The sequence below is a fragment of the Eutrigla gurnardus genome, assembly GCF_963514095.1.
Source record: "Eutrigla gurnardus genome assembly, chromosome: 8".
Classification (NCBI taxonomy): Eukaryota; Metazoa; Chordata; class Actinopteri; order Perciformes; family Triglidae; genus Eutrigla; species Eutrigla gurnardus.
In genome coordinates, this window is record NC_139922.1 from 19095373 (window position 1) to 19115624 (window position 20252).

General features: G+C 42.3%; 1 protein-coding gene across 1 annotated transcript in view; it reads left to right on the top strand.

Annotated features, from left to right (window-relative positions):
• The window catches only part of cfap74 (cilia and flagella associated protein 74), a 39717-nt gene extending 20378 nt beyond the window's left edge, over positions 1-19339 (top strand). The window contains exons 22-39 of the mRNA XM_084015314.1: positions 1886-2014; positions 6959-7046; positions 9857-10030; positions 10895-11028; positions 11905-12181; positions 13062-13187; positions 13289-13422; positions 13909-14043; positions 14163-14272; positions 14385-14440; positions 15516-15635; positions 15830-15985; positions 16180-16318; positions 16743-16897; positions 17076-17208; positions 18035-18171; positions 18797-18931; positions 19101-19339. Coding sequence (XP_083871440.1) covers positions 1886-2014; positions 6959-7046; positions 9857-10030; positions 10895-11028; positions 11905-12181; positions 13062-13187; positions 13289-13422; positions 13909-14043; positions 14163-14272; positions 14385-14440; positions 15516-15635; positions 15830-15985; positions 16180-16318; positions 16743-16897; positions 17076-17208; positions 18035-18171; positions 18797-18931; positions 19101-19205 — 2443 coding nt within the window. The 3' untranslated portion in view covers positions 19206-19339. The remainder of the gene's footprint in view (positions 1-1885; positions 2015-6958; positions 7047-9856; positions 10031-10894; positions 11029-11904; positions 12182-13061; positions 13188-13288; positions 13423-13908; positions 14044-14162; positions 14273-14384; positions 14441-15515; positions 15636-15829; positions 15986-16179; positions 16319-16742; positions 16898-17075; positions 17209-18034; positions 18172-18796; positions 18932-19100) is intronic.
• The last annotated feature ends 913 nt before the right edge of the window (positions 19340-20252 follow it).

The following is a 20252-nucleotide window of genomic DNA, read 5'->3' on the forward strand; positions in this document are numbered from 1 at the left end:
CTCCTACTAATTGAAAGCTTTTTTAAGAGACTTTAAAATGTGCAGTGTTTGACTTTTGCTTGCGAGCCAATGCTTGGAATACGGACAGTTGGCAGTTGGAGTTTTCTTTTTTCTTTTTTCAAAATTTCAAACACTCTAGACTTTCAAACCCTCATCTCCTGGCTCCTGCTGGGGAGTTGAGCATTCCTGCCCAAACTCAGGCCACAAACACACAAGGAGGCCGTTTTTTTTCTTCACAAAGCCTTCTGTCCTCGGTTTCTCTCTGTATATTGTTTTTCTAATGCATATCGTGCCGTCCAACCTGTGTCCCATGTTGTTTGGCAAGGGGGACGTGAGTGTGTGTTTGATGTTAGAGTTGTTCTTTTTGTTTGGGGGGAGGGGGATTACCATTGTTGCTCACAATAAACCTTATTTTCTAACTGTTTGTTTAAAAAAAATACAGTTAAAGCAGGCATTATGGGGGCCAGTAAAATGGAGAGAATTAGGTATGAAATGCAGCTGAGGTTCCAGTGACTGTCACAGTAAATTGCCTCAAACTAGCCCAGGAAGGAAGTCACGTCAAGCTCAATTTCCAGTGACTCCAGTGATTTTATTCAACATAAATGAGTAAAAGATATTGCTTGTGTTATCATGGCTCACCCGACTTTCTTCTAATCATTTACTTCAGTCGCCAGACAGCTTGGTCACACATTAGCGTGTCATCTCGGGACACATCGCTGAAATGACTGATGCTGTCTCCACACCAACCTGTTAAATCTGTGTCTCTGTACCGATCTGGATTTGTGCATGAAACAGGAAAGAGCCTTCCCCAAACCATTACCACGACTTTGGAAGCATGTTGTCGTTTCAAATACATCTCAGACATCTCAGAGATCCATTTTTGTTTCCCTAAAATCAGGTACATCATAATCATAATTACATAATCATCATCACCACATTGTTCTTCGAACTCTGAGGAAGCAAATTATGTGGATTGCGTTGAAGTGACCTTTTAATAATTAAACATTGCTTCAGAAATGCAGTGGTCACAGACAGCCGGTAAAAAAGGATCAGTTTAATACCCCCGTTAATTAGAACTTCTTATTGCACTAAATGATTATGTCCCCCGTGAAAACTCCCCCGAGAGTGATTTGAAGGTTATCATTTGGCTTGAATAAAGATGGAGACTTAATATCCCTGAGTGTCCCTCAGAGTCCTTGCCTCGGGGAAACAACCATCTGGCTGACCTTACTGTGCATTGTGGGTCATTTCATTTGAAACGGGAATCGGAAACGAGTGGGGCTCCCTTCAGTCTGTTTGGACACGGCTCACTCATCGCTCACCTTTCTACCTTTTGAGGATGAATCAGACACAACAAAAAATGTTATCACTGTATACACGTATCACCTCCAGCAAATGTTTTTTTTTTTTCCTTCAGCATGTTTGTACTGTGATGGTTTTATGAAGGTGTATGAGTGTGGGCTGTGGTTAGATGTGTTGGAGAATTCCCAAGGTGAACAGCCATTTATATCACAAGCTCCGGCTATAACCAAGGCTTGTAGCCACAGGCGCAACCATCTGTTGAAGCTCCTGGAAATTGGGTCACCGCACCGAAATGATTTGGACTTGTGGGGCAATTTACTGTGTCACTCAAACAAAAAGTATTTTCTCTGTCCTTTCGGCGTTTACCTTACTGCTACTGTTGTTGTTGTTGCTGTTGTCGCCCTCTTTTACGCCAGCTGATAAACTACAAGTGTACTAACATCATTTCCTGTGCGTTATTGCCTGAGCTTTGCCGCCTGTGGATTATCAGTACAGATCACCCCTGGATTACACTCATTCATAGTGGAATGCGCTTGATGTGTTTAGCATTAAGCTAATGAAACCCTATCTCTTGCATAAACAGGGCCAGCGTAGCCTTGAAGCTGATCTTTAAGGTGTGCCCGGAAATGAGGAAACACATGGAGATCCTTCCAAAGACGTGCCTCGTCCAGGCACAGTCCAGCTTTAATGCCCGACTCAAGTTCCTGCCGAGGTGAGGAAGGACACACAAGAGAGGATGCAATGATAATGAAAGCGCTGGAGCGTTGATAATCTTATTTTGGACTATAAGCTTGTTAAGATAACCTTCTGTGAATGTGCAGACAGTTTTGGTTCTGAACAGAACCCTTTGTCTTACAAAGAACCTTTGGGAAAACACTTTCTTTGAAAAGGGGCTTTTCAGAAGCAAATTGTTCTGGGTAGAACCCAGAAGAACCCGTTCAGAACTCTTGTTTCAGGACAGTAAGGGCTGGACTCATCGTTCACTATACTACACAGCTTATATGATAGTTTTGCTTTCTGATGGAAGGAAGCTGTGGAGTCTTACGGAGGTACAAAACAATCTACAGCCATCTATAGTCAACAGCCAGCGGGTATGAAAGAGTTGCTTCCCCATACCTGCACTCTGAGCACCACGGTAATGGTTCCTAATGACTTTGAAGGACATGGTAATTCTTTCTACAACAATACAGGCTCTATATATAGATGGAGAGGCTGGAGTTGAACTTGAGTTTTCAATGCCAGGAGAGCGGACAGGGGACCCCCAGGGCAAATATGAGAGGCGTGCAGTGCGGCATGTAAAAACTCAGCGTGGGCGCGAGTATTCTTCTTCTTTTCCCTTCTCCTTCCCAGTTCAGCAGCTCTGTGTATTGACGGCCCGAGAGGATATCGATGTCACACACGAGAAAAGTTAAGGGGAAGCGGTGGTCATTGTTCAGTAAGGGGGGCAGGAGGGGAAAGTGGGGTCAGTAATCTGCCTTAGTGAATCAGCGGAGGTTTTAATGCGAGGATTAGAGTACAGCATTACTCGTGCTGCTGCTGCTGCTGCTGAGACGGTGCAGCGTTCACAAGCACTAACAGCTACAGCTACCACCCCCTCCCTACCCTCTCTGTATCACTCTCTCTCTCTCTCTCTCTCTCTCTCTCTCTCTCTCTCTCTCTCTCTCTCTCTCTTTGTCTTCTCCCACTCTCTTACACATTAGACTCACACGCTTTTCTCTTTCTTAGCCTCTCACCTCCGTGCTTAACTACATTTCTCTCTTTTTTGCTTTTTCTCAAATGATCTCTCTCTCTCTCTCCGTGCTCCTCCACTTCCCCCTCTAACTCTCCATCCATTCTGCCTCTCTCTGTTACTCTCAAACTCCTCTCCTCGCTCTGTGCATCCACCGTCCACCACCGCTTACATCCTGGCCCTGATACTTGCTTACGTAACCTCCGACAGCAGACCTACTTCCCCGTGCTCTCTTTGTTTGTTCTTGAGTCCATTACAACTTCTTTTGTAGGTTAGTTCTATCGATTATGCTAACGTTGCTGGCATATGGGAGCAGATCGACATTGCAAGCTTCATAAGCTGAATTGCCATTCCATTTCACTGTGTTATTTATTCTGGTTCCTATACGTGGATTTTTGTTTACCCTTAAGAGTTAGACCGTTTTAAATGAAGAACAAATAAAATGACAATTTAAGAGTAGCTTTATCAGTAAGGCAAACCACAGCCTGCATATCTGTGTCAATCTTTGACCCATTTGCCACCATATTTGTGGCATTTTTTTCTTTTACTTTTGGGTACACGTCCTATGGGATCCTATCTGGAAATAACTTTAAAAAGAATAGCTTTTTGTTGTACAGTCTTGGGGGATTCTGGAATTACCCTCAAAACCGTAGTGTTTTCATCATCGGGTTATCGTTCAGAAAATCAAATGCTTTGCTCAGTGACTCAAATTGATCTATCATAACCAAAGCTATGAAAACTAGACTGGAATTAGCCTTCAAGATGTCCCCAGAAATTCATACAAATCACACTGGGAATGGAAAATGTTTCCTGCATGTCAGCAAGCAGTGTTGCATGCATGTCTCATCTCTGTCATGGTTGGATATCATCTTCTAATCTGCCAGTTTTTTTAAGTAGGTTTGCTTTTGTTTCACGCGGCGGCGGTGTGTCATTTAAAATGGCACTGCCAAGACCTTCTTCGCCAAAGCGATTTGATTTCCAAATCCTCATTAGCAGCACTGCCTTCACTCAATGTCTCATCCACACACACACACAGAGACACTCATACACTGTTAAATATGGATTCCAAATGACTCATAGCTTTCATTCTTCACACAGGTGTTTGCTTCTTGCCTTCCCTCCCCTGGATTTTGGGAGAGGGTGTCCACATTCTTGCTTCCTGCTCTGAAGGATTGCGCTCAACCTGCCCACATCCTTCGCCATCTTTCCTTTGCTTCATCTCTCTCTACCCATCGTCCTCCACTTTTATTTGTCACCATGCAACCCACATGTTTCTCTCGCATATCCAGAGGGTTGTTCCATACACCGTGTAATCCCCTCTCAACAACACGGAGGCCAATGGTTCACGTTTGTGATCCGGTTGAGCTGGAGATGAATTGGATTTGAATTCAAATGGACACTGACAGGCAGCCTTATAATCAAAGTGAAGTGTTGCATTCTTATTCCGGACACTGTGTTTATCTTGTCATTCTCAGTCGACACAGAAGTTGGTGGTTGGAGTGGCTTTTCATGATAATGGATGGAGATTTTAGAGTTCTTTTAAATGTAAACTTATACAGCTGAGTTCGTCTCTTTCAACATTTTTGCGGCTGTTTTTCTGTCACTTCTTTCATGACCTACAGAGCTCTGATTGGTTCATTATTTCAGGGTAAACAGCCATCCAAAAAGACAGATTGAAATTGCTTAATAAACCGAAGATGTTTCACGTCACCACATTTTTGTTTTGGACTAAAATCTGTCATGTCATGTAGCTTACTATGGCCTGACCTTTTTTTTTTTAACTCTTTTTAAAGAGTAGAGAAAAACATGCATTTCTTTTAAAACAATAATTCAGCTTCCTGGGTAACGTGAAATAATCATATTGAGAATTTCAATCCAACACACACGACCAGACGAAAATTTAAACCTGATGACAAGATCATTAGACTAGGACAGCTTGAATGAACGGTTTTCGGTGTAATCCCTGAAGAGCAAGGCAATGTGTCCCGCCCCGGCAGTTCCGGCTGATAAAAGGGAGATTACAAGGATGATTTACTACAGATTACACCAAACAGCTCCACCATTACTATTTACTGATGGTTCACCTTTCACAACAGTAACAGAACCTTTAACGATGCTATACGTTGCAAGAAAACCCAAAAAACACACACAATGACCTGTTTGGTTGACGTGGCTTTTAACATTTATTTCACAGTCCTTTACTGTATTTTTTGCACATCCATTTCCCCATAGTGAAAAATCGCTAAGCCTCTTAATCTGTTTTGTAATCCTTTTCATCATCACTTTTTTAATGGTGACATGAAATCCAAGCAGAAATCCATATTGAACATACATTACACATAATAAATATATTGTATTTGCTCCCGTTGGGTAAAAGGAAGCACTAGAGCAGCCGCTTTCCTCAAATCAAACGTTCTTAAAACGTCCTGATAAATATGTATTTAGTGTTTTTCAGCCTTTCTCTCATGGATTATAGGTAATCCTGCGAAGTGTCTGTTCTTTGACTTTCCATGTTTTTGAGGAATGGACACCGAAATCATTTTTTTAATTTTTTAATTATTTTTGTTTGTATGTAATTTGAGATGAAATCCTTTGGAGAGTCACACTGTAGCTCTCATACCAGCACCGCAACGTTAGAACACCTATTCAAACACACTTGACCCTGCACTTCATTGGGTCCTCAGCAATGCACCTGCCAAGTGTGAAGGCGATCACTCAAACGGTTGTCAAGAAACTCAAAGGACATACAAACACAGAAATTCTTTTGGATGAGGCTGTGGGTAATCTGGCTACAGACCGTAAAAGCACTCGAGTAAACCTGTGTAGGACACTGACAAATCTGAAACCCCATCCATCCGCAAAATTATCCCGAGCATATGGGCCTGGCGACGTCCCACCACGCTTTTCCACTCTGCCCTGCCAAGCTAATTCAAGAGTGACTCTCCAGCAGCGATGCTATTTGCAGGCAGAACGAGAGTGCTTCCTTAAATACACCCCCCCTGTGCTCATTGGTCAAGCTACAGAGGGGGGGGGATACTTTTTTTCCATTAGTCCTCCTTTGTAAATGAAGAGATTTAATTTTGAGTCATGAAGGGTGTTGGCATTAGAACGGCACGTTTACGGTGGATCGCAATGAGAAGCCTCTCCTCGAACCTGAAGCTGACAGATTTGTTGAAGGCGAGGCTGTTGGTTGTAGCGCTTTGGAAAAAGAAAAACACACACACACACACACACACTGACATCTGGAGAGCCTTAAAACTGCTGACATTTACAGCATTAGCTCTCAAGCCTTCAACCAGCATTAGGAGCGTAAAGAGGGAAAGACAGTGAAGACAGTTGATACTGTAGCAGGGGAAACAGAGGAGGGGGAAACAAGGAACAGCAGCGGAGAGGGAGAGAAGGGTGTTTGGGAGAAGGAGAGAGAAAGTGAGAGGCGGGGGTGGATCTGAGCCACCAACTGCATCTGACATTTGACCGCTGTTTACATGATAATGAACTCCACATGCATATATACAGTGTATGTACTCGTGTTATATTGAAGGACTAGTTTTACATAAGCCTGTGCATGACTACTGGGCCTCTTTGAATCATACTTACGTCTCCCGTCACCATGGCTACAACCTACAGTAGTGTGGAGGTGCAATCTACATCTCTTTCCTGCCTTTCCGGGCGAGCTGATCCTACAGTCGTGGGTTAGAGTAAAGTAACGGGTCTTCAGGGTCTGAATCTTCATCTTTCTTTGTAAAGCTTGAAGGTGGATCGTGGATTTATGACTGAAAAATTGCCAACCCTTTTAAATCACCGAGCCCTAATTGGTGTCTTTGCTTTTTGTTTCTGTTCATGAACACATTGCAAAAATAGAACGTGTTTAGGAGAAAGTGCCACTTTGCATAATTGTGCTTGTTTTTTTTTTTTGCTCTCACACAGAAGCTCTTTATCCAAAGATGCCAAGAAGTTTTTTGACAGTGACACAGGAGTCCTGGAAGTTCCCCTGACAGTTCAAGTAGCAGGCCAGGTTTGTATTATACAAACACGCTACACGTTTGTCTATTTGACAGTTAACTCCCTGTGATCCTTAAAACACTGTTCTTGTGGTGCATTACAGGGCTTGTGTCCTACTTTATCCCTAACTGAAGCAGAGGCACTGAAGGTTGTAACCTATTTTTGCTGGTAACAAGCTAAAATTATCTCCCAGCCCCAAGGCCCAGTTACTCCATGTGCGCTAATAAGCCGAGCATAAAGGTTACCCCATATTGTTTCACTGAGAATTTCTCCAGAATCTCTCTTCGTATTCCAGGAGTACATATTATGTGCTCACATTCGTTTTAACCATGTATTTATCTATTGGGGTGATTATTTGTATTAAATCCCATCCCTTTTGACGTCAGGTTTTGCCAACAATCGCTTACTGAACAAATAAAGCGATAGCAGCAACTGTTGGAATTTAAATACTCTTTTAAATGACAAAAGATGCAAGCCTATATGCTTAAAATGTAAATGGGGATGTTAAGGACCGGCAGAAACTGTAGGACGATACTTTTTAGAAAACTGATAACTGCAAATAATGATAATCAATTGACTTTTATTTTGACTTCTTTGAGGCTAATTTGGTGTTTTAATCCCAACAGCAACGACAAAGATTTTAAATTAACTACAGCTCTGAGTCACATCTCCGCCTGGCCTTTACAGCAGCACCTGAGGCTATAGCATTATTCAGAGCCATCCGTCACACCAAAGTGGCATAAAAGAAGTATGACTCCTCAGAAACATAATTATTATAAACAAATTATTTCCCTTGATGATAATCCTATACATGTTCCTTGACATAGACAGAAGGGGTTCTTGGATTCTGTTTGTGTGTGAATTTTAATGAAATCTGGTTTCTGGAAATCTTGTTTTGCAATACAGTTTGGCGTCGTCAATGGCTACTGTAAACATACATTACTATTGCTATAGAGAAGAAACCAATCAGAGGTGCAATTCAAAATGCTTCATTGTTGTCGTTGGGGACAAAACATTGAAACTGACCAAGAATCTGAAAGTGAGTTGATGTAAGCTGCAGCCTGTGTTATCTGTTTTCTAAACAGCTTCATTTGTATAGTTTCCCTTGGCTGTTAGCGGCACACATGACACAATTTAATCTCTCTTCTGACATAAATGACTTCTGAACAACAAATGAGGGAAACATAATATGCCACCACAAAGGATATCTTATCATTTCAGCACTCTGAAATGCAGCTCAGTGTCAAACATAATAAATCACTCCCCGCAAGAGGCACAAAGCTCAATATCCTCTCCACATGGTCCAATTTGCAAATTGAAAACTTTTGAAATATGAAAACAGTCAATTCGGGAGCTCTTGAAGTGGAAAATGAATTCCCAACTGCGACTGAATTCCTTCAGCTTGTCGGCAGCAGCAGCCTTTATTAAAAAATGCAGAGCAGCTGCGTTGACATTCGTGTTGCATTGATGCCAGTCGGCTTTCTCAATAAATCTAAATCTGGTCGGTCTTCTTGCCAAATCGTCACCTTCCTCTTCCTCCCCATCCAGCTCCTATTCCCTGTCTCTACCATGAGTGTGTGTGTGGGGGGGGGGGAGTGGAGCCAAATATGGGCCAGGATGCTCCTGTGGAGCACCAAAGCTGTTGCCCCCAGCCTAAGCTCCGGGCATTAAACCATGTGTGCACACACACACACACACACACACACACACACACACACACACACACACACACACACACACACACACACACACACACACACACACACACACACACACACACTCACACACACTCACACTGCGGTATGGACTTCACAGCAGCCAGGAAAGCGAGTTCATCTGCTGATCACCGATATGATTCAGGACGACATTATCTGGAAAAACACTTCTCACAAGATTACTTGGTTTTTCTAATTAAGTGCTACACACTCACACACACTCACACACACACACACACACACACACACACACACACACACACACATAACAAAGTAGTGTTGAATGACATGGTTGGTGATTCTCTGTATTTTTATTGCTGTTCCTTAAATAGAAATAAATTAGCTGATCCTACCAAATGTTGTCTGTGTACACAAAGACAGATTTAGCTCTGTGACATCAGCCTCAGTTGTTTAACGGAAACAACCAAACCCATGAGCCACACTGTCGTTCTATGTGACATGTTCCGTATTTTGGGGAATTATGTATCCTTTTTGAAAAATGAAATTATATTTGCGTGTGTTTAAAGGTATAATATGTTACAAATGTCAGTTACTGCATTCAAATTTGGCCACACCTTTTTTTGACGAGGGAGGGAAGCAGCATCGACGGTGGAGCGAGCTATAGAGTGAACGAAGTGAGCGAGCGGCGTTGGTTAGAACAAAGCAGTGTGTCAGAGAAATAAGACGCTGCTTTCACAAATGTCCCGAACTAAGCAAAATAAGAAGAAAGGAGAGAATCTCTGTTGATACAGACAGCCTTTCACGATTATTACAATACTAATTTAATTATATAACAATAACTGATGAATGGTTACTTGAGTTGTTGACAAGATTTTAATTCCCAAATCTCATGAGTAAACACTCTGTTTTGGAGTGCCCACAAACACACACACACACACACACAACTGGGAAATTTGTTGTTCCATGTTCATCTTGTTGCAGTGTTGGTTCACATCAATGTTTTTTTCTTCAATTTACATATGTGTAATAAAACATGATTGCAGTATTAGAATGACATAAAGGAGATCTAATCAGAGCAAATATGTATGCATGAAGCTGATTCCTCATCATTCAAAGATCTTTAAAGCTGTCGTGTCGTTGCGTTCAGGTGAAGCCGGTGGATTTCACAGTCCTAGCTGTTGTGACCTCCTCAGACCTGCAGTTCGACCGGACTGAGGTGGACTTCGGCTTCTGTTCCATTTACCAGTCGGTCAGGAGCAGCGTTTGCCTTACCAACCTGTCCCTGCTGCCTCAGGACTTCGGCTTTTTGGGCGTCCCAGAGGTACTGCATGAGTAACAACAACCTCTAGGATGTTAGTTTGTGGTGCTGTGAATGCCTTATTTTGTGTACAGCTGCTTGGATCCATTCTAACAGAAACTAACCCAGATACTATTAGTTACTGTGTGTAAGCGTCATTGTTAGCCATTTGAAATGAAAAGTCCTTTCACTGTTGGAAATTCAGCTTCACTCTTCATTTTACAGGTTTCCATTTTTTTAGATTTGCTCCTTTCTTTCAACCCTTTAAGTCGTAATCCTTGAGATTTCAGTCCTGGTTGATTTGGCAACCCCTTCAGTTACCATGGCAACAGCAAATGCAGCTTAGCACTACAGCAGATACTCGTTGAGCAGCTACTTTGGCAGAAATACAGCAATTACCCGTTGGATGTTTTTAATGTGAAGTTAATGCAGCTCTGATACGTGTAAAGTAAGCGAATAATAAGCAGCGACACTGTAATGGATGAGACTCCTCTGCTAAAAACTACTATCCTTATGGGGCCTGTCAATTATGGGGTTTGTTCATTTCCCGGTTGTCTCTTGACTTACGGGGTTACAGCACCATGAATAGCACGGATCTAACTGCTGTGCAAATAGTGTCCTGTGTTTGTCAGGCTGCTGTGGAAGAAAGTCTCTTGTTTTCTTCCAGCGTTGTGTAAAACTGGTCAGAGAGGCACAAGCAGCAAATGCACATGGACACAACACTGAACATTCCCACTTTCCATGTAAACAGGAAGTTGCAGAGTCTGAGAACTTCCATGTTGTTGAAGCATCAATAGAGAGAGAAGAACTGAATGTAAATATACTGAAAGAAAACGTCACCCATAAATAAAATCTTAAAATGTGTGTTCGTGTTCTCTCTCTCTACAGTTTATGGAGGTCCAGCCTAATGACGGTTTTGGCACTCTGCTCCCACAAGAGACCCTGCAGATCGATCTGATTTTCAGTGCCAACAAAGCCAAAGAGTACACTTTCCAGCTCACCTGCAAATCAGGAATTAACAGGTTCACTTTTCTTCTTACATTGAGTGTAAGACTAGTATATCTCTGGTTTTAATCACAATACAGGGTTTGATCAGAGGAATTACCTATGCAGTGAAAATGATTAGCTCAGTAGCACGATACTATGTGCTATTATTGCTATTTATTATACTTTTTGTTGCAAATGACTTAATTTATACAGATTTTAGTGCTATTTAAATACGCTTTATTGTGAAGCTATTAAAAGGTGCCTTTTAAATAGCAAAGATGACCGTTTTAAACCGATTAAATGCTTGTTGAATGTAAATGCAGAACACAGAAGGGCAATGGGGTGCAGCGTTTTTTTCAGGAGACACACTGTTGCTTCTAGTTGCTATGAGACAGAATATCTGCGGAAGTAAAAATGTTGGCACAAGTAAGAGTACTTGCTCTGGATGAAGGGAAGGCTGAAGGATGTAGGGAGAGAGAAGACGGACCAGCTGGTTTGTGTTTATTCATTTCTACCACTCTACAGTTGTTGTTCAGCTCTTGCAGCCTACATTTAGGATGTGACGGTTGGTGTTTGTGATATTTATCCCGCCCCTCCTCAATTGTAATTGGAAGGCGTGAGTAAAAGTGACTAGTGCAGCATTTTACCCAAAGTTCTCTGGGACAAAAAGCTGGAGTTTGTAGCATACAACGCTCCCATTGCAAAGACTTCACCAAAGAATATATAGGAACATTTTTTTTTTGCTGTTGCTTGCCATGTTGGTTGGCTTGTCAATAGTGCTGTACTGCAATATTGTGGCTATTGCAGCAGCCCTGCGATCGGTGTCGTTATGTCTGATATGATGGATATGAATCAGTTTAGTGCATCCGATATCTATGAATATAAATCTATTTATTTCTCTTTGTCCTCAGAGATTTCCTTCTGCCTTGCCGAGCAGTGGGTGTCCACCCTCCATTGCAGCTGTCCCATTCTGATGTTCAATTTGGGGCGACGGCGGTGGGGGACAACTCCACTGCCGTAATTTACCTGATCTACCATCAGACCAAACACAACCAGTCCAAACAACCTACCGCTCCATCGGTCAAGGACGCCACGGCTGCTGTAGCACCCAGGCTGTTCTCCTTCAGCCTCCCCGAGGACTCAGACATCAGCATCACTCCTTCCGCCGGCCGCCTACTGCCCGGAGAGGTGGATAGCACACTTCTTATGTTTACATTGATATTAGAGGGGCACTCCATTCCCCCAACGCTCTAATAGTGCACTACTAAATTGCTGGAATTCCCCTGGACCTGTTCAAACCAAGCATGTTTTTAGAGCTATTTGGGCGACTGAATATACCTGGAACTAGCAAATACATTTTTACTTTTTATGACAAATTGCGGCAAAGACACGCTGATCACAGAGCTGACGAAATTGTTAAACCACAGCACAGTTAAACAGAACTACAGTGAGACAAACAGCCATAGCTGGTAGCTGCCACGGGCTCACAACAGATGCCTTTATAGTGTAATGATGCACCCTGCTGGACATCTGAAGGAAGTTAACAAGTGCTTTTTATTTTTGCACTGGCTTTATCACTGAGTACAGAACATAATACAACAAAAAGAGTTGAATCTTAATTTTGATTATATATTCGCTGGATAAGTATGATTTTGTTCTTTTGTTGAGATCCTTGTACTTTATTTTTGTAGCTTGTGACAGTTGATTCAGAAGATTTTCTGTTTGTTGACAGTGGAAGATTTCCTCCAGAATGTTTATGGAAACAGTGAATTCATTGCATTCAAACTGCGTAACGGCCTAGAAATCCAGTAAATAGTCTGAAATTGGAAAACGGGGGGATTATCGCCCTCTGTCCAATTTTGTCTACGCTAGAGAACCCCCTCACAGGAGACTGCCCAAAAACTCATTCAAACCTCTGCTTGGTCATAATTAAGCTGAGGTTTAAATAGAAGGAGTCAGAAGACTGTTTCGGATTTCAGAACACTGAAATCCGAATGCATGTGGAAACTTAAAAATAACCCATGTGTTTTGCTGGATCCTCTAAATCGGAGAAATTCCTCTCACATAGAGATGTCTGGTCCAAGTGACGTTCAGGCCCAGACTGTCAGACCAAGACATCAAAGAGGAAGCGCTGCGTCTCCTCCAGCGAGCCAAGTTGCTCCATGAGACGGAGTTGGAGAGGAGCGGACAGGAGGTACAACTATACACACACTTACTCCAGTCACCTCCTGCTACATTTGTCTGACCTATGAACCCGCCAATTAACTGAACGTGTGTTTGTGTGTGTGTTCCGAGACAAAAACCAAGGTCCCAGTGGAAACCAGTAAAGGAAAGAAGGCATCTGTAATTCCAAAGACTAGCAAGGCTTCAGATAGCCCAAAGATAGAACAGCTAACTGAACCACCATGTCCTGCCGACATACAGCCGTGGTAGGAGGTTTTCCTTTCTACAAAGACTTGATTCTTTCTTCATTCTTTTTTTTTTGCTTAATGTCATAAATCTTGTTTCTTGCTCTGTAGCGCAAATTACCTTGGAAAATGTGTCCAGTTTGCTGGACTGAAACGCCAGTAAAGCAAATATTCATTCATAAATATTCCATTACCAAATATCAGAGTAGTACTGCAAAAGAGAATAAATTATTCTTTAGAAAGCATCTATATGTAGTAAATTGCCTCAACCCAGTGAATAACTAAATAGCGTCTGAGATCCAACAGCACTTTAATAAGTAACACACAAAGCTCTCGCTTGATTCCCTCGTCTTCCAGTGCTCAAGTGATTTCATCAGTATTCACATTTCTTTTTCATCTGCAGTGACCACACCATACACACAGTATTAGAAGAGAAAGGGCTTCATTGTACTAACAGAAATGAGACGCTGTAAATTTGTTTCATTGTGCTCAATCTTTTCCTTCAAGGTCAGAGCAATACGAGGAGGCCAGGACCGCTCTGCTGCGCTCCTTCACCCAGCGCTACAGCGAGTACACCGCTTCCTGCTTTGTGTCGGATGGAGACCCTCCAGTGGAGGACTGCCAGGCCCAACCGGCATGGAGGTGACACTACATAATGTTCCATCATTCTCCCGACTCAACGTGTTGTTAAGAAAGCAAAGAGTGGGAGCTGTTCCATGTACTCCTCATTTCATAGCTTGTAATGTTGCATATCTCCACAGCCCCTTCAATACGCTGTCCTTGAAGCTGCGGTGTCCTGCTGTACAGCCCCCTCTAGTGGTTGTAGCCAACAATGGAAACAATGTCATAGACTTCCATCGGGTGGCAACGGGTGAGTGATTTTCGAACTATGTTGGGTTCTTGCTGTAAATGTTCACTTGTGCATTCAGCATACACATCTTAGTGCTTATTTACTGTGTCTTCTTCCTGTCTTTTATCTTTAGGGGTAAAAGTGATCAAGAGGTTTACAGTTCAGAACATTTCCAAGGAAACTTTGGATGTATCCTGTCGAAACACAACGTTTAACAAATATCTCTAGAAATAAGAGTCATGCTGTCCTCCCCAGATCCCCAAAATGCTACAAAATGTTTTTAAATAAATGAAAGAATATAATTAGCATGTAAAAGTCTCTAAAAGAGTTGTATGGCACATCTTTAATATTGAAGTGTGTATTAAAGGGCCTCACACAATTTACAGACAAACATATTATTCGCACTTCACACTGTCAAGTATTTTTGGGGAACTCTTTTATTTGAGAGCAGGGTGGGAAGAAAGGAAATGTCAGGAGAGAGAGATGTGGAATGACATACACGTAAAACTGCAGAAGTTGTGGTTCACAGCTGTTTACTCTTCAGCCACAGCTTTTCGATGCATTTCTGTTGAAAGCAATTCAAAGGAGTGTACTGTGGGTTATATAGAGTAACAAGGACACGTTCCCATAGGATACATGTTATGTTTGAAAATTTGAAATGAAAATTTGAAATGCTGTGAGTAGAATAAATGGTGTTTCGTTCACGTTCATTGCACTGAGATGGAGGCTAACATCTCAGAGACAGCCTTCTCCCCAGTGGCCTCCGGGTTCAAGGCGTTAGTTGTGTAATCGCAACATCCCAGGTTCATGTCCGACCGCGCTGAGGGCCTTTGGTGTGTGTCATCCCCCATCTCGCTTTCTCCACAGCTCCTATCTGTCTCTACTCAATACAGGCATGATCAGCAGCGGAAAACCATGGGTATCTCAAAACCGGACAATTAAACTATCCCTTCATGATAAAATCACTTAAAGCAAAGATTTCATCATGTTAGATGCATACTTATGCATTGCCTTTTTTATGAATGTGCATCTATGAGGTTAATCCAGGGGGAACAAGTCTTACTCATCAATAGATTTACCTAATTTTATATTTTTTACATATTGCATCTCTTTCCGCTGGTTATTTTCATATCTTAAGTACGTCAGTTGTTTATCTTTTTCCTAAATTTCCACTACTACTTTTATTATGGCTACTACATACTGTATGCTAATAATAATATTATTATCCAGTTTCCACCACTGCTTTTCTTTGACCTTTTCCAAGCTGAGGTCATCAGTGCTGGATACACACGGCCCATTTTCCCTTCTGAATGCTCTCAGATGCATACGACCCGGAGAAAAGCACACTCTGGTTCTGGCCTTCAGTCCGTCTGTGGAGAAAAAGGTGGGTCAACAGTAGAATTGAGCACGGAGCGCTGGCTTTATTTACTAGAACTTAATACGAATATTAGCATGTGTCACACTTTTCTTCAAAAATGTATGATCCTTAAGTCATAATGTCATCGGACTTAGCCATTTTAGCTCTCAAAATATAATTCAGTAACATGAATATTTAGTGATACCCTCTGCTGTCACCAGTACCATGAGATCCTGGAGGTGTGTAGCCAGAAGATGACCCTGGAGATGACTCTGTGTGGTGAGGGTGTGGTCCCTGCTGTAACCTCCTCCCACCCCGGAGGTCTCCTTGACTTTGGCTATGTGTTGGAGAAGGAGAGCACCTCACAGGTCCTGAAGGTCAGTCAACAATGTGCTGATGGCAAAGGTAAAAGAAGAAGTATAAGAACAGGTTTTGAAGATCATTTCTGTTTTTCCATGTCTGATTCAGGTCTATTCAGAACTCAATTTGCTTTTTACATGCACGGGTTACCTTGATACTTTTGAGTCGGTTGCAGATTCTGAACTGACATTAAGTCCCGTTTGGCCTGCAGCTGCAGAACAGCTCAGCGGTGGCAGCGGGTTACAGGGTGCTGTTGGCCAGCCTCTCTCAGTCGGAGCTTCAGGGTGCAGCTGACAGGGTGGCCTTCCTCCTGGGGAGTCACACAAACTCTCAGGTCAAGCCTACTGTGGGTAAGATGTGATTAACCAAAAATGTTTCAATTTTGTAACATACAGGGGCGTGGGACAAATGCGAACAAACCCAGGACACATCAGTCTCACTGAGCAACTCCTATTTCATAACAGATATTGATATCCACTATTGGTCGGGCATCACAGCTATCTTGAAAAGATGGGACAGTTGGTATCAAAGAAAGTAATTAATCCATGCCTTATTTGTATGTGTAATATTGTAACTAGAGTTACTTCATAAATAATAGTGGTCCAAATGAGCAACAACTGTGGTATTTGGCATCGGAGACATTGAAATTACAAGGTACAATTACAGTGAAATGACTAAGAGTACTTTCTATCTCATTTCTAACAGCAGTACTAGTAGCAGAAGTAATAACGGGATATTTTAGTAGCAGCAGTATGTCTTTTGCATCCCATGTAGGAGTCCAGAACTACAATGGGCTGAGCGTGTTCCATGTGGTGCCAGCAGAGGGCAGCATTGCTCCAGGAAAGAGCCAGGACATCACCGTCACCTTTCAGCCCGACCACCCGTCTGTCAACTTTTCTGACAAACTAACCATAGAGCTTGTGAATAAGGTTAGCAGAGCGCCACTCACACAAAGACTCACTCACGCCTTCAGAACAGAAAACCTGACCACGAATGGAATAACTTGTTTAAGAGCATCACATGGTCCCAACAAAATGCTGCCCCCCAAATGTCTTTGGTCTTCATGATATAAAAAACCTTTAACCCTGTGCCGGTTCTGTCTCTCAGAGTAAAGTGTGTACGGTGGATCTGAGTGGTGCAGCTTCTTCACACAACATGTATCTACTTGGAGGAGACCTGCTGACAGTGCCTATTGAATCCCTCCTCCCTCCACTGATAAGCAGTGAACCTAAGCTCACAGGTACCCAGGCCTCCTCCTTCATCTCTTCTTCAGGGTTATCCACTTCTGGTATAATGGACATGATGTGGTTTAATGGAATAGAGTTAATGTGGAAATGATCAGTATAATCTGTGGAAATGATCCATGCAATAATTGCATTTCAAGCATATTCTCAAAGATACCAACAAGTCGGACGAAATAAAGGCCATGACATCATGAATATGACTAATAACTCCCGGACACATGCCATAATTTATGCCAGCAGGGGCAGGGTATGTGTTGTTGTGATTTATGCTAATTGCCGGATGCTGAAGGCCCCTTGTGCTTGTCACAAGCATTCAGATCATATTTCGCCTATTTTCCTGTTAGTGCTTTAAAATGTCACCAAACCGAAGCGCTGTTGTGCATTAAAATAATTTCAGCATTCAGAATCGGAAAAATAAATCAGAAGAAAAGATGTTATGATAGCCTCCTTGACATCGAACAAAATTCCACTTTATGAAGTCTGCCTCCTTTTCCCTGAAGAAGTGAATAGACCATAACCGTGTATTCTCCTTCCAGGCAGCCATTAGTTTTCATTCATTCCTGTACAGTGTGAAAATCAATTAGCAGACTCTTGAAACTTGCTTGAATTGTGTACGCCATTATAAAACGATCATTAGGGAAGCATGCATCCTTGTTAAGGTCACATAATCATTGTGGAAGTGAAGTCCACTTTCTAGTTTCCACATTGGCATGGCTGCAGCGTGCCATGCGTGAACGAAATGAACTGACGCAGCAAATTCCATCAACTCTGCTGCGTGACTTGTGATTTGTAGTAAATGGGCTAAATCTCCTCCCTATCTAGCAGAGTCAGAGGTGATGGAGAAGCCCTCCATCCCTGTGCTGGTGACCCTGCGGGCCAGATGCAGCACAGGAGGCATCCCACCTGCAGTGAGAGAGCTGCAGGTGGGATGCCTCCGCTCCACACAGCCCAGTGAGAAGGTACTGTGATGTCATCTGATAATACTGACACTGCTAAATGTTTCCTCAAGTGTACTGCCATGCGTCATTCAAGAGTTAATAACCGATTTGAGGCAGGGCTTCGCTCAGAATCATCATACAAGCATGGCAAAAGTCAGTATCATTATCATACTGTATATTAAAGGTTGTATCAGCGATTCTGGGCCGAAACATAAATGATCACATTCATCTGTTTTTACCTCACGATCCGCTAGCTGCCCGCCCCATAAGCAGGCCGTCAAAAAAACGCGTCTCTCTAGGCAGCCTAGGCTCCGAGATCGCACACAAAAACAAATGGTACTACCAACACCTCAAAAGCAAAATAAACAGTGTTCCAACCAATCACGTTCATGAAAATGCCCGTCCATGATCATTTTCAAAACATGGGAGGGAGGGGCTAGCTGGCTCTGTTTGTTTTGGATCTCGCAACGGAAGTGAGGGCAACCAGAATCGCTGATACAACCTTTAATATCTTCACTTGACTTAATCTTTATATACTCCAACCCATATTTTAAGGTAAAGGATTGGTGAGAAAAAAAATGCAGATGTACCAATCTTATCTTGAACGCCTGTATGGAGGAATTATCTTTGTTCTGTTTTTCCCCAGAGCGGCAAGTTTCACTGGGATAACGTAGCATCTCTGCAGCAGCACGGCTTCAGCGTGCAGCCCAGCAAAGGCACCGTGGAGGCAGGCCACAGATGCACCATCACTGTCACATGGACTCCCTGCAGTGGATACAAGGTGAGGACGGACGGTTTGTATCACTGTTGTTGTCACTGAATCAACACTGGTCATTTCAACATAGAAATGTCATTTTACGGTAATAAATATTGAGTTAAACTAGTAGTTTGTATAGCAACACTACCGACCTCCTTTTGTGTGTGTGTGTGTGTGTGTGTCTCTGTTTCAGCCCTACGAGGTGGTGGAGACATGCGTGCCTTTTACCTTGAAGGGGGACGAGACGAATGTTTACAGAGTCACCCTGATGGCTATGGTCTCCACCACTGCTGACTGACCTCTACAGTATCTGGACGCTGGCCAGTGTGAAAGCTGCTCACACACACACTGACACAGCACACAAACACATGTGATATGCTGTACATTAACAAATGAATTTATTGTTTATTACTTGAAACATAGTATTAAAGGTTAAACTGACGAATCTGATTTGAACCATTTCGTTCTACAGTGACTGTAGCTTTCAATGAGCCCTAAATGTTGACTGTGGAACCTAATTCCACCACCAGGGGGTGTATTTAATGCCAGGCAGGCAGCTGTGTTATATCATGGTTAAGGGTGTGTCAGCTGATGTAAGCCAGCAGATGTATATAGTCCATACTGTAATACTGCTGGTACATAGCCATGAAGTGAAAGCTGGTGGAGTTCACACTGAGGCCAGGTGCAGTCTGGGAAATATGACACAGGATGTACAAACAATTATAGAGGTAAATAATGTAAAACAGTATTTTAGTATAAAAGCCACTTGTCTAAAATGATAGCCTATTGATTATGCATAGACTAGTTCTAGTATATTTGTATAGCAGGTGTTGGGGCTGCAAGCTTAATTGCTGTATCAGTATTAGTATCAACAAGAGTGGTGATTATTATTATTATTGGTCCCTATGATCAGCTATTGGCAGCTTAAATCCAAATATATTGGATTGGATATTAAGGCCACCTTTTTAAAAAACCCTAAGGGGATTGGTTTAACTATGGTACTTTGGATATCCACTAAAAATGGAGGTAAAACACTGTTACATTTAGCTTGTCAAATATGCAGCTCACATATATTTTCAAATGTAGGCTTCAGTGGCTTACAACAAACAGAACTGGATCATCTTAGACGTTTAAGACAAGTATTTGGGATTTCGCCCCAGAATGTTGTTCTTACATGAGGAAAAGTATTGTTTGAATTTCTTTTTTATAAGTAGCACCATTGAACGGTTTTACAACTTTTGGACAAAACTTATGAGCAGATTTGATATTGAATGAAGATCAAAATAGATTTCAACTGATTTTGTACATCAGGGACATCACTTCAGTCAGTCCTCTGGCTGGCATT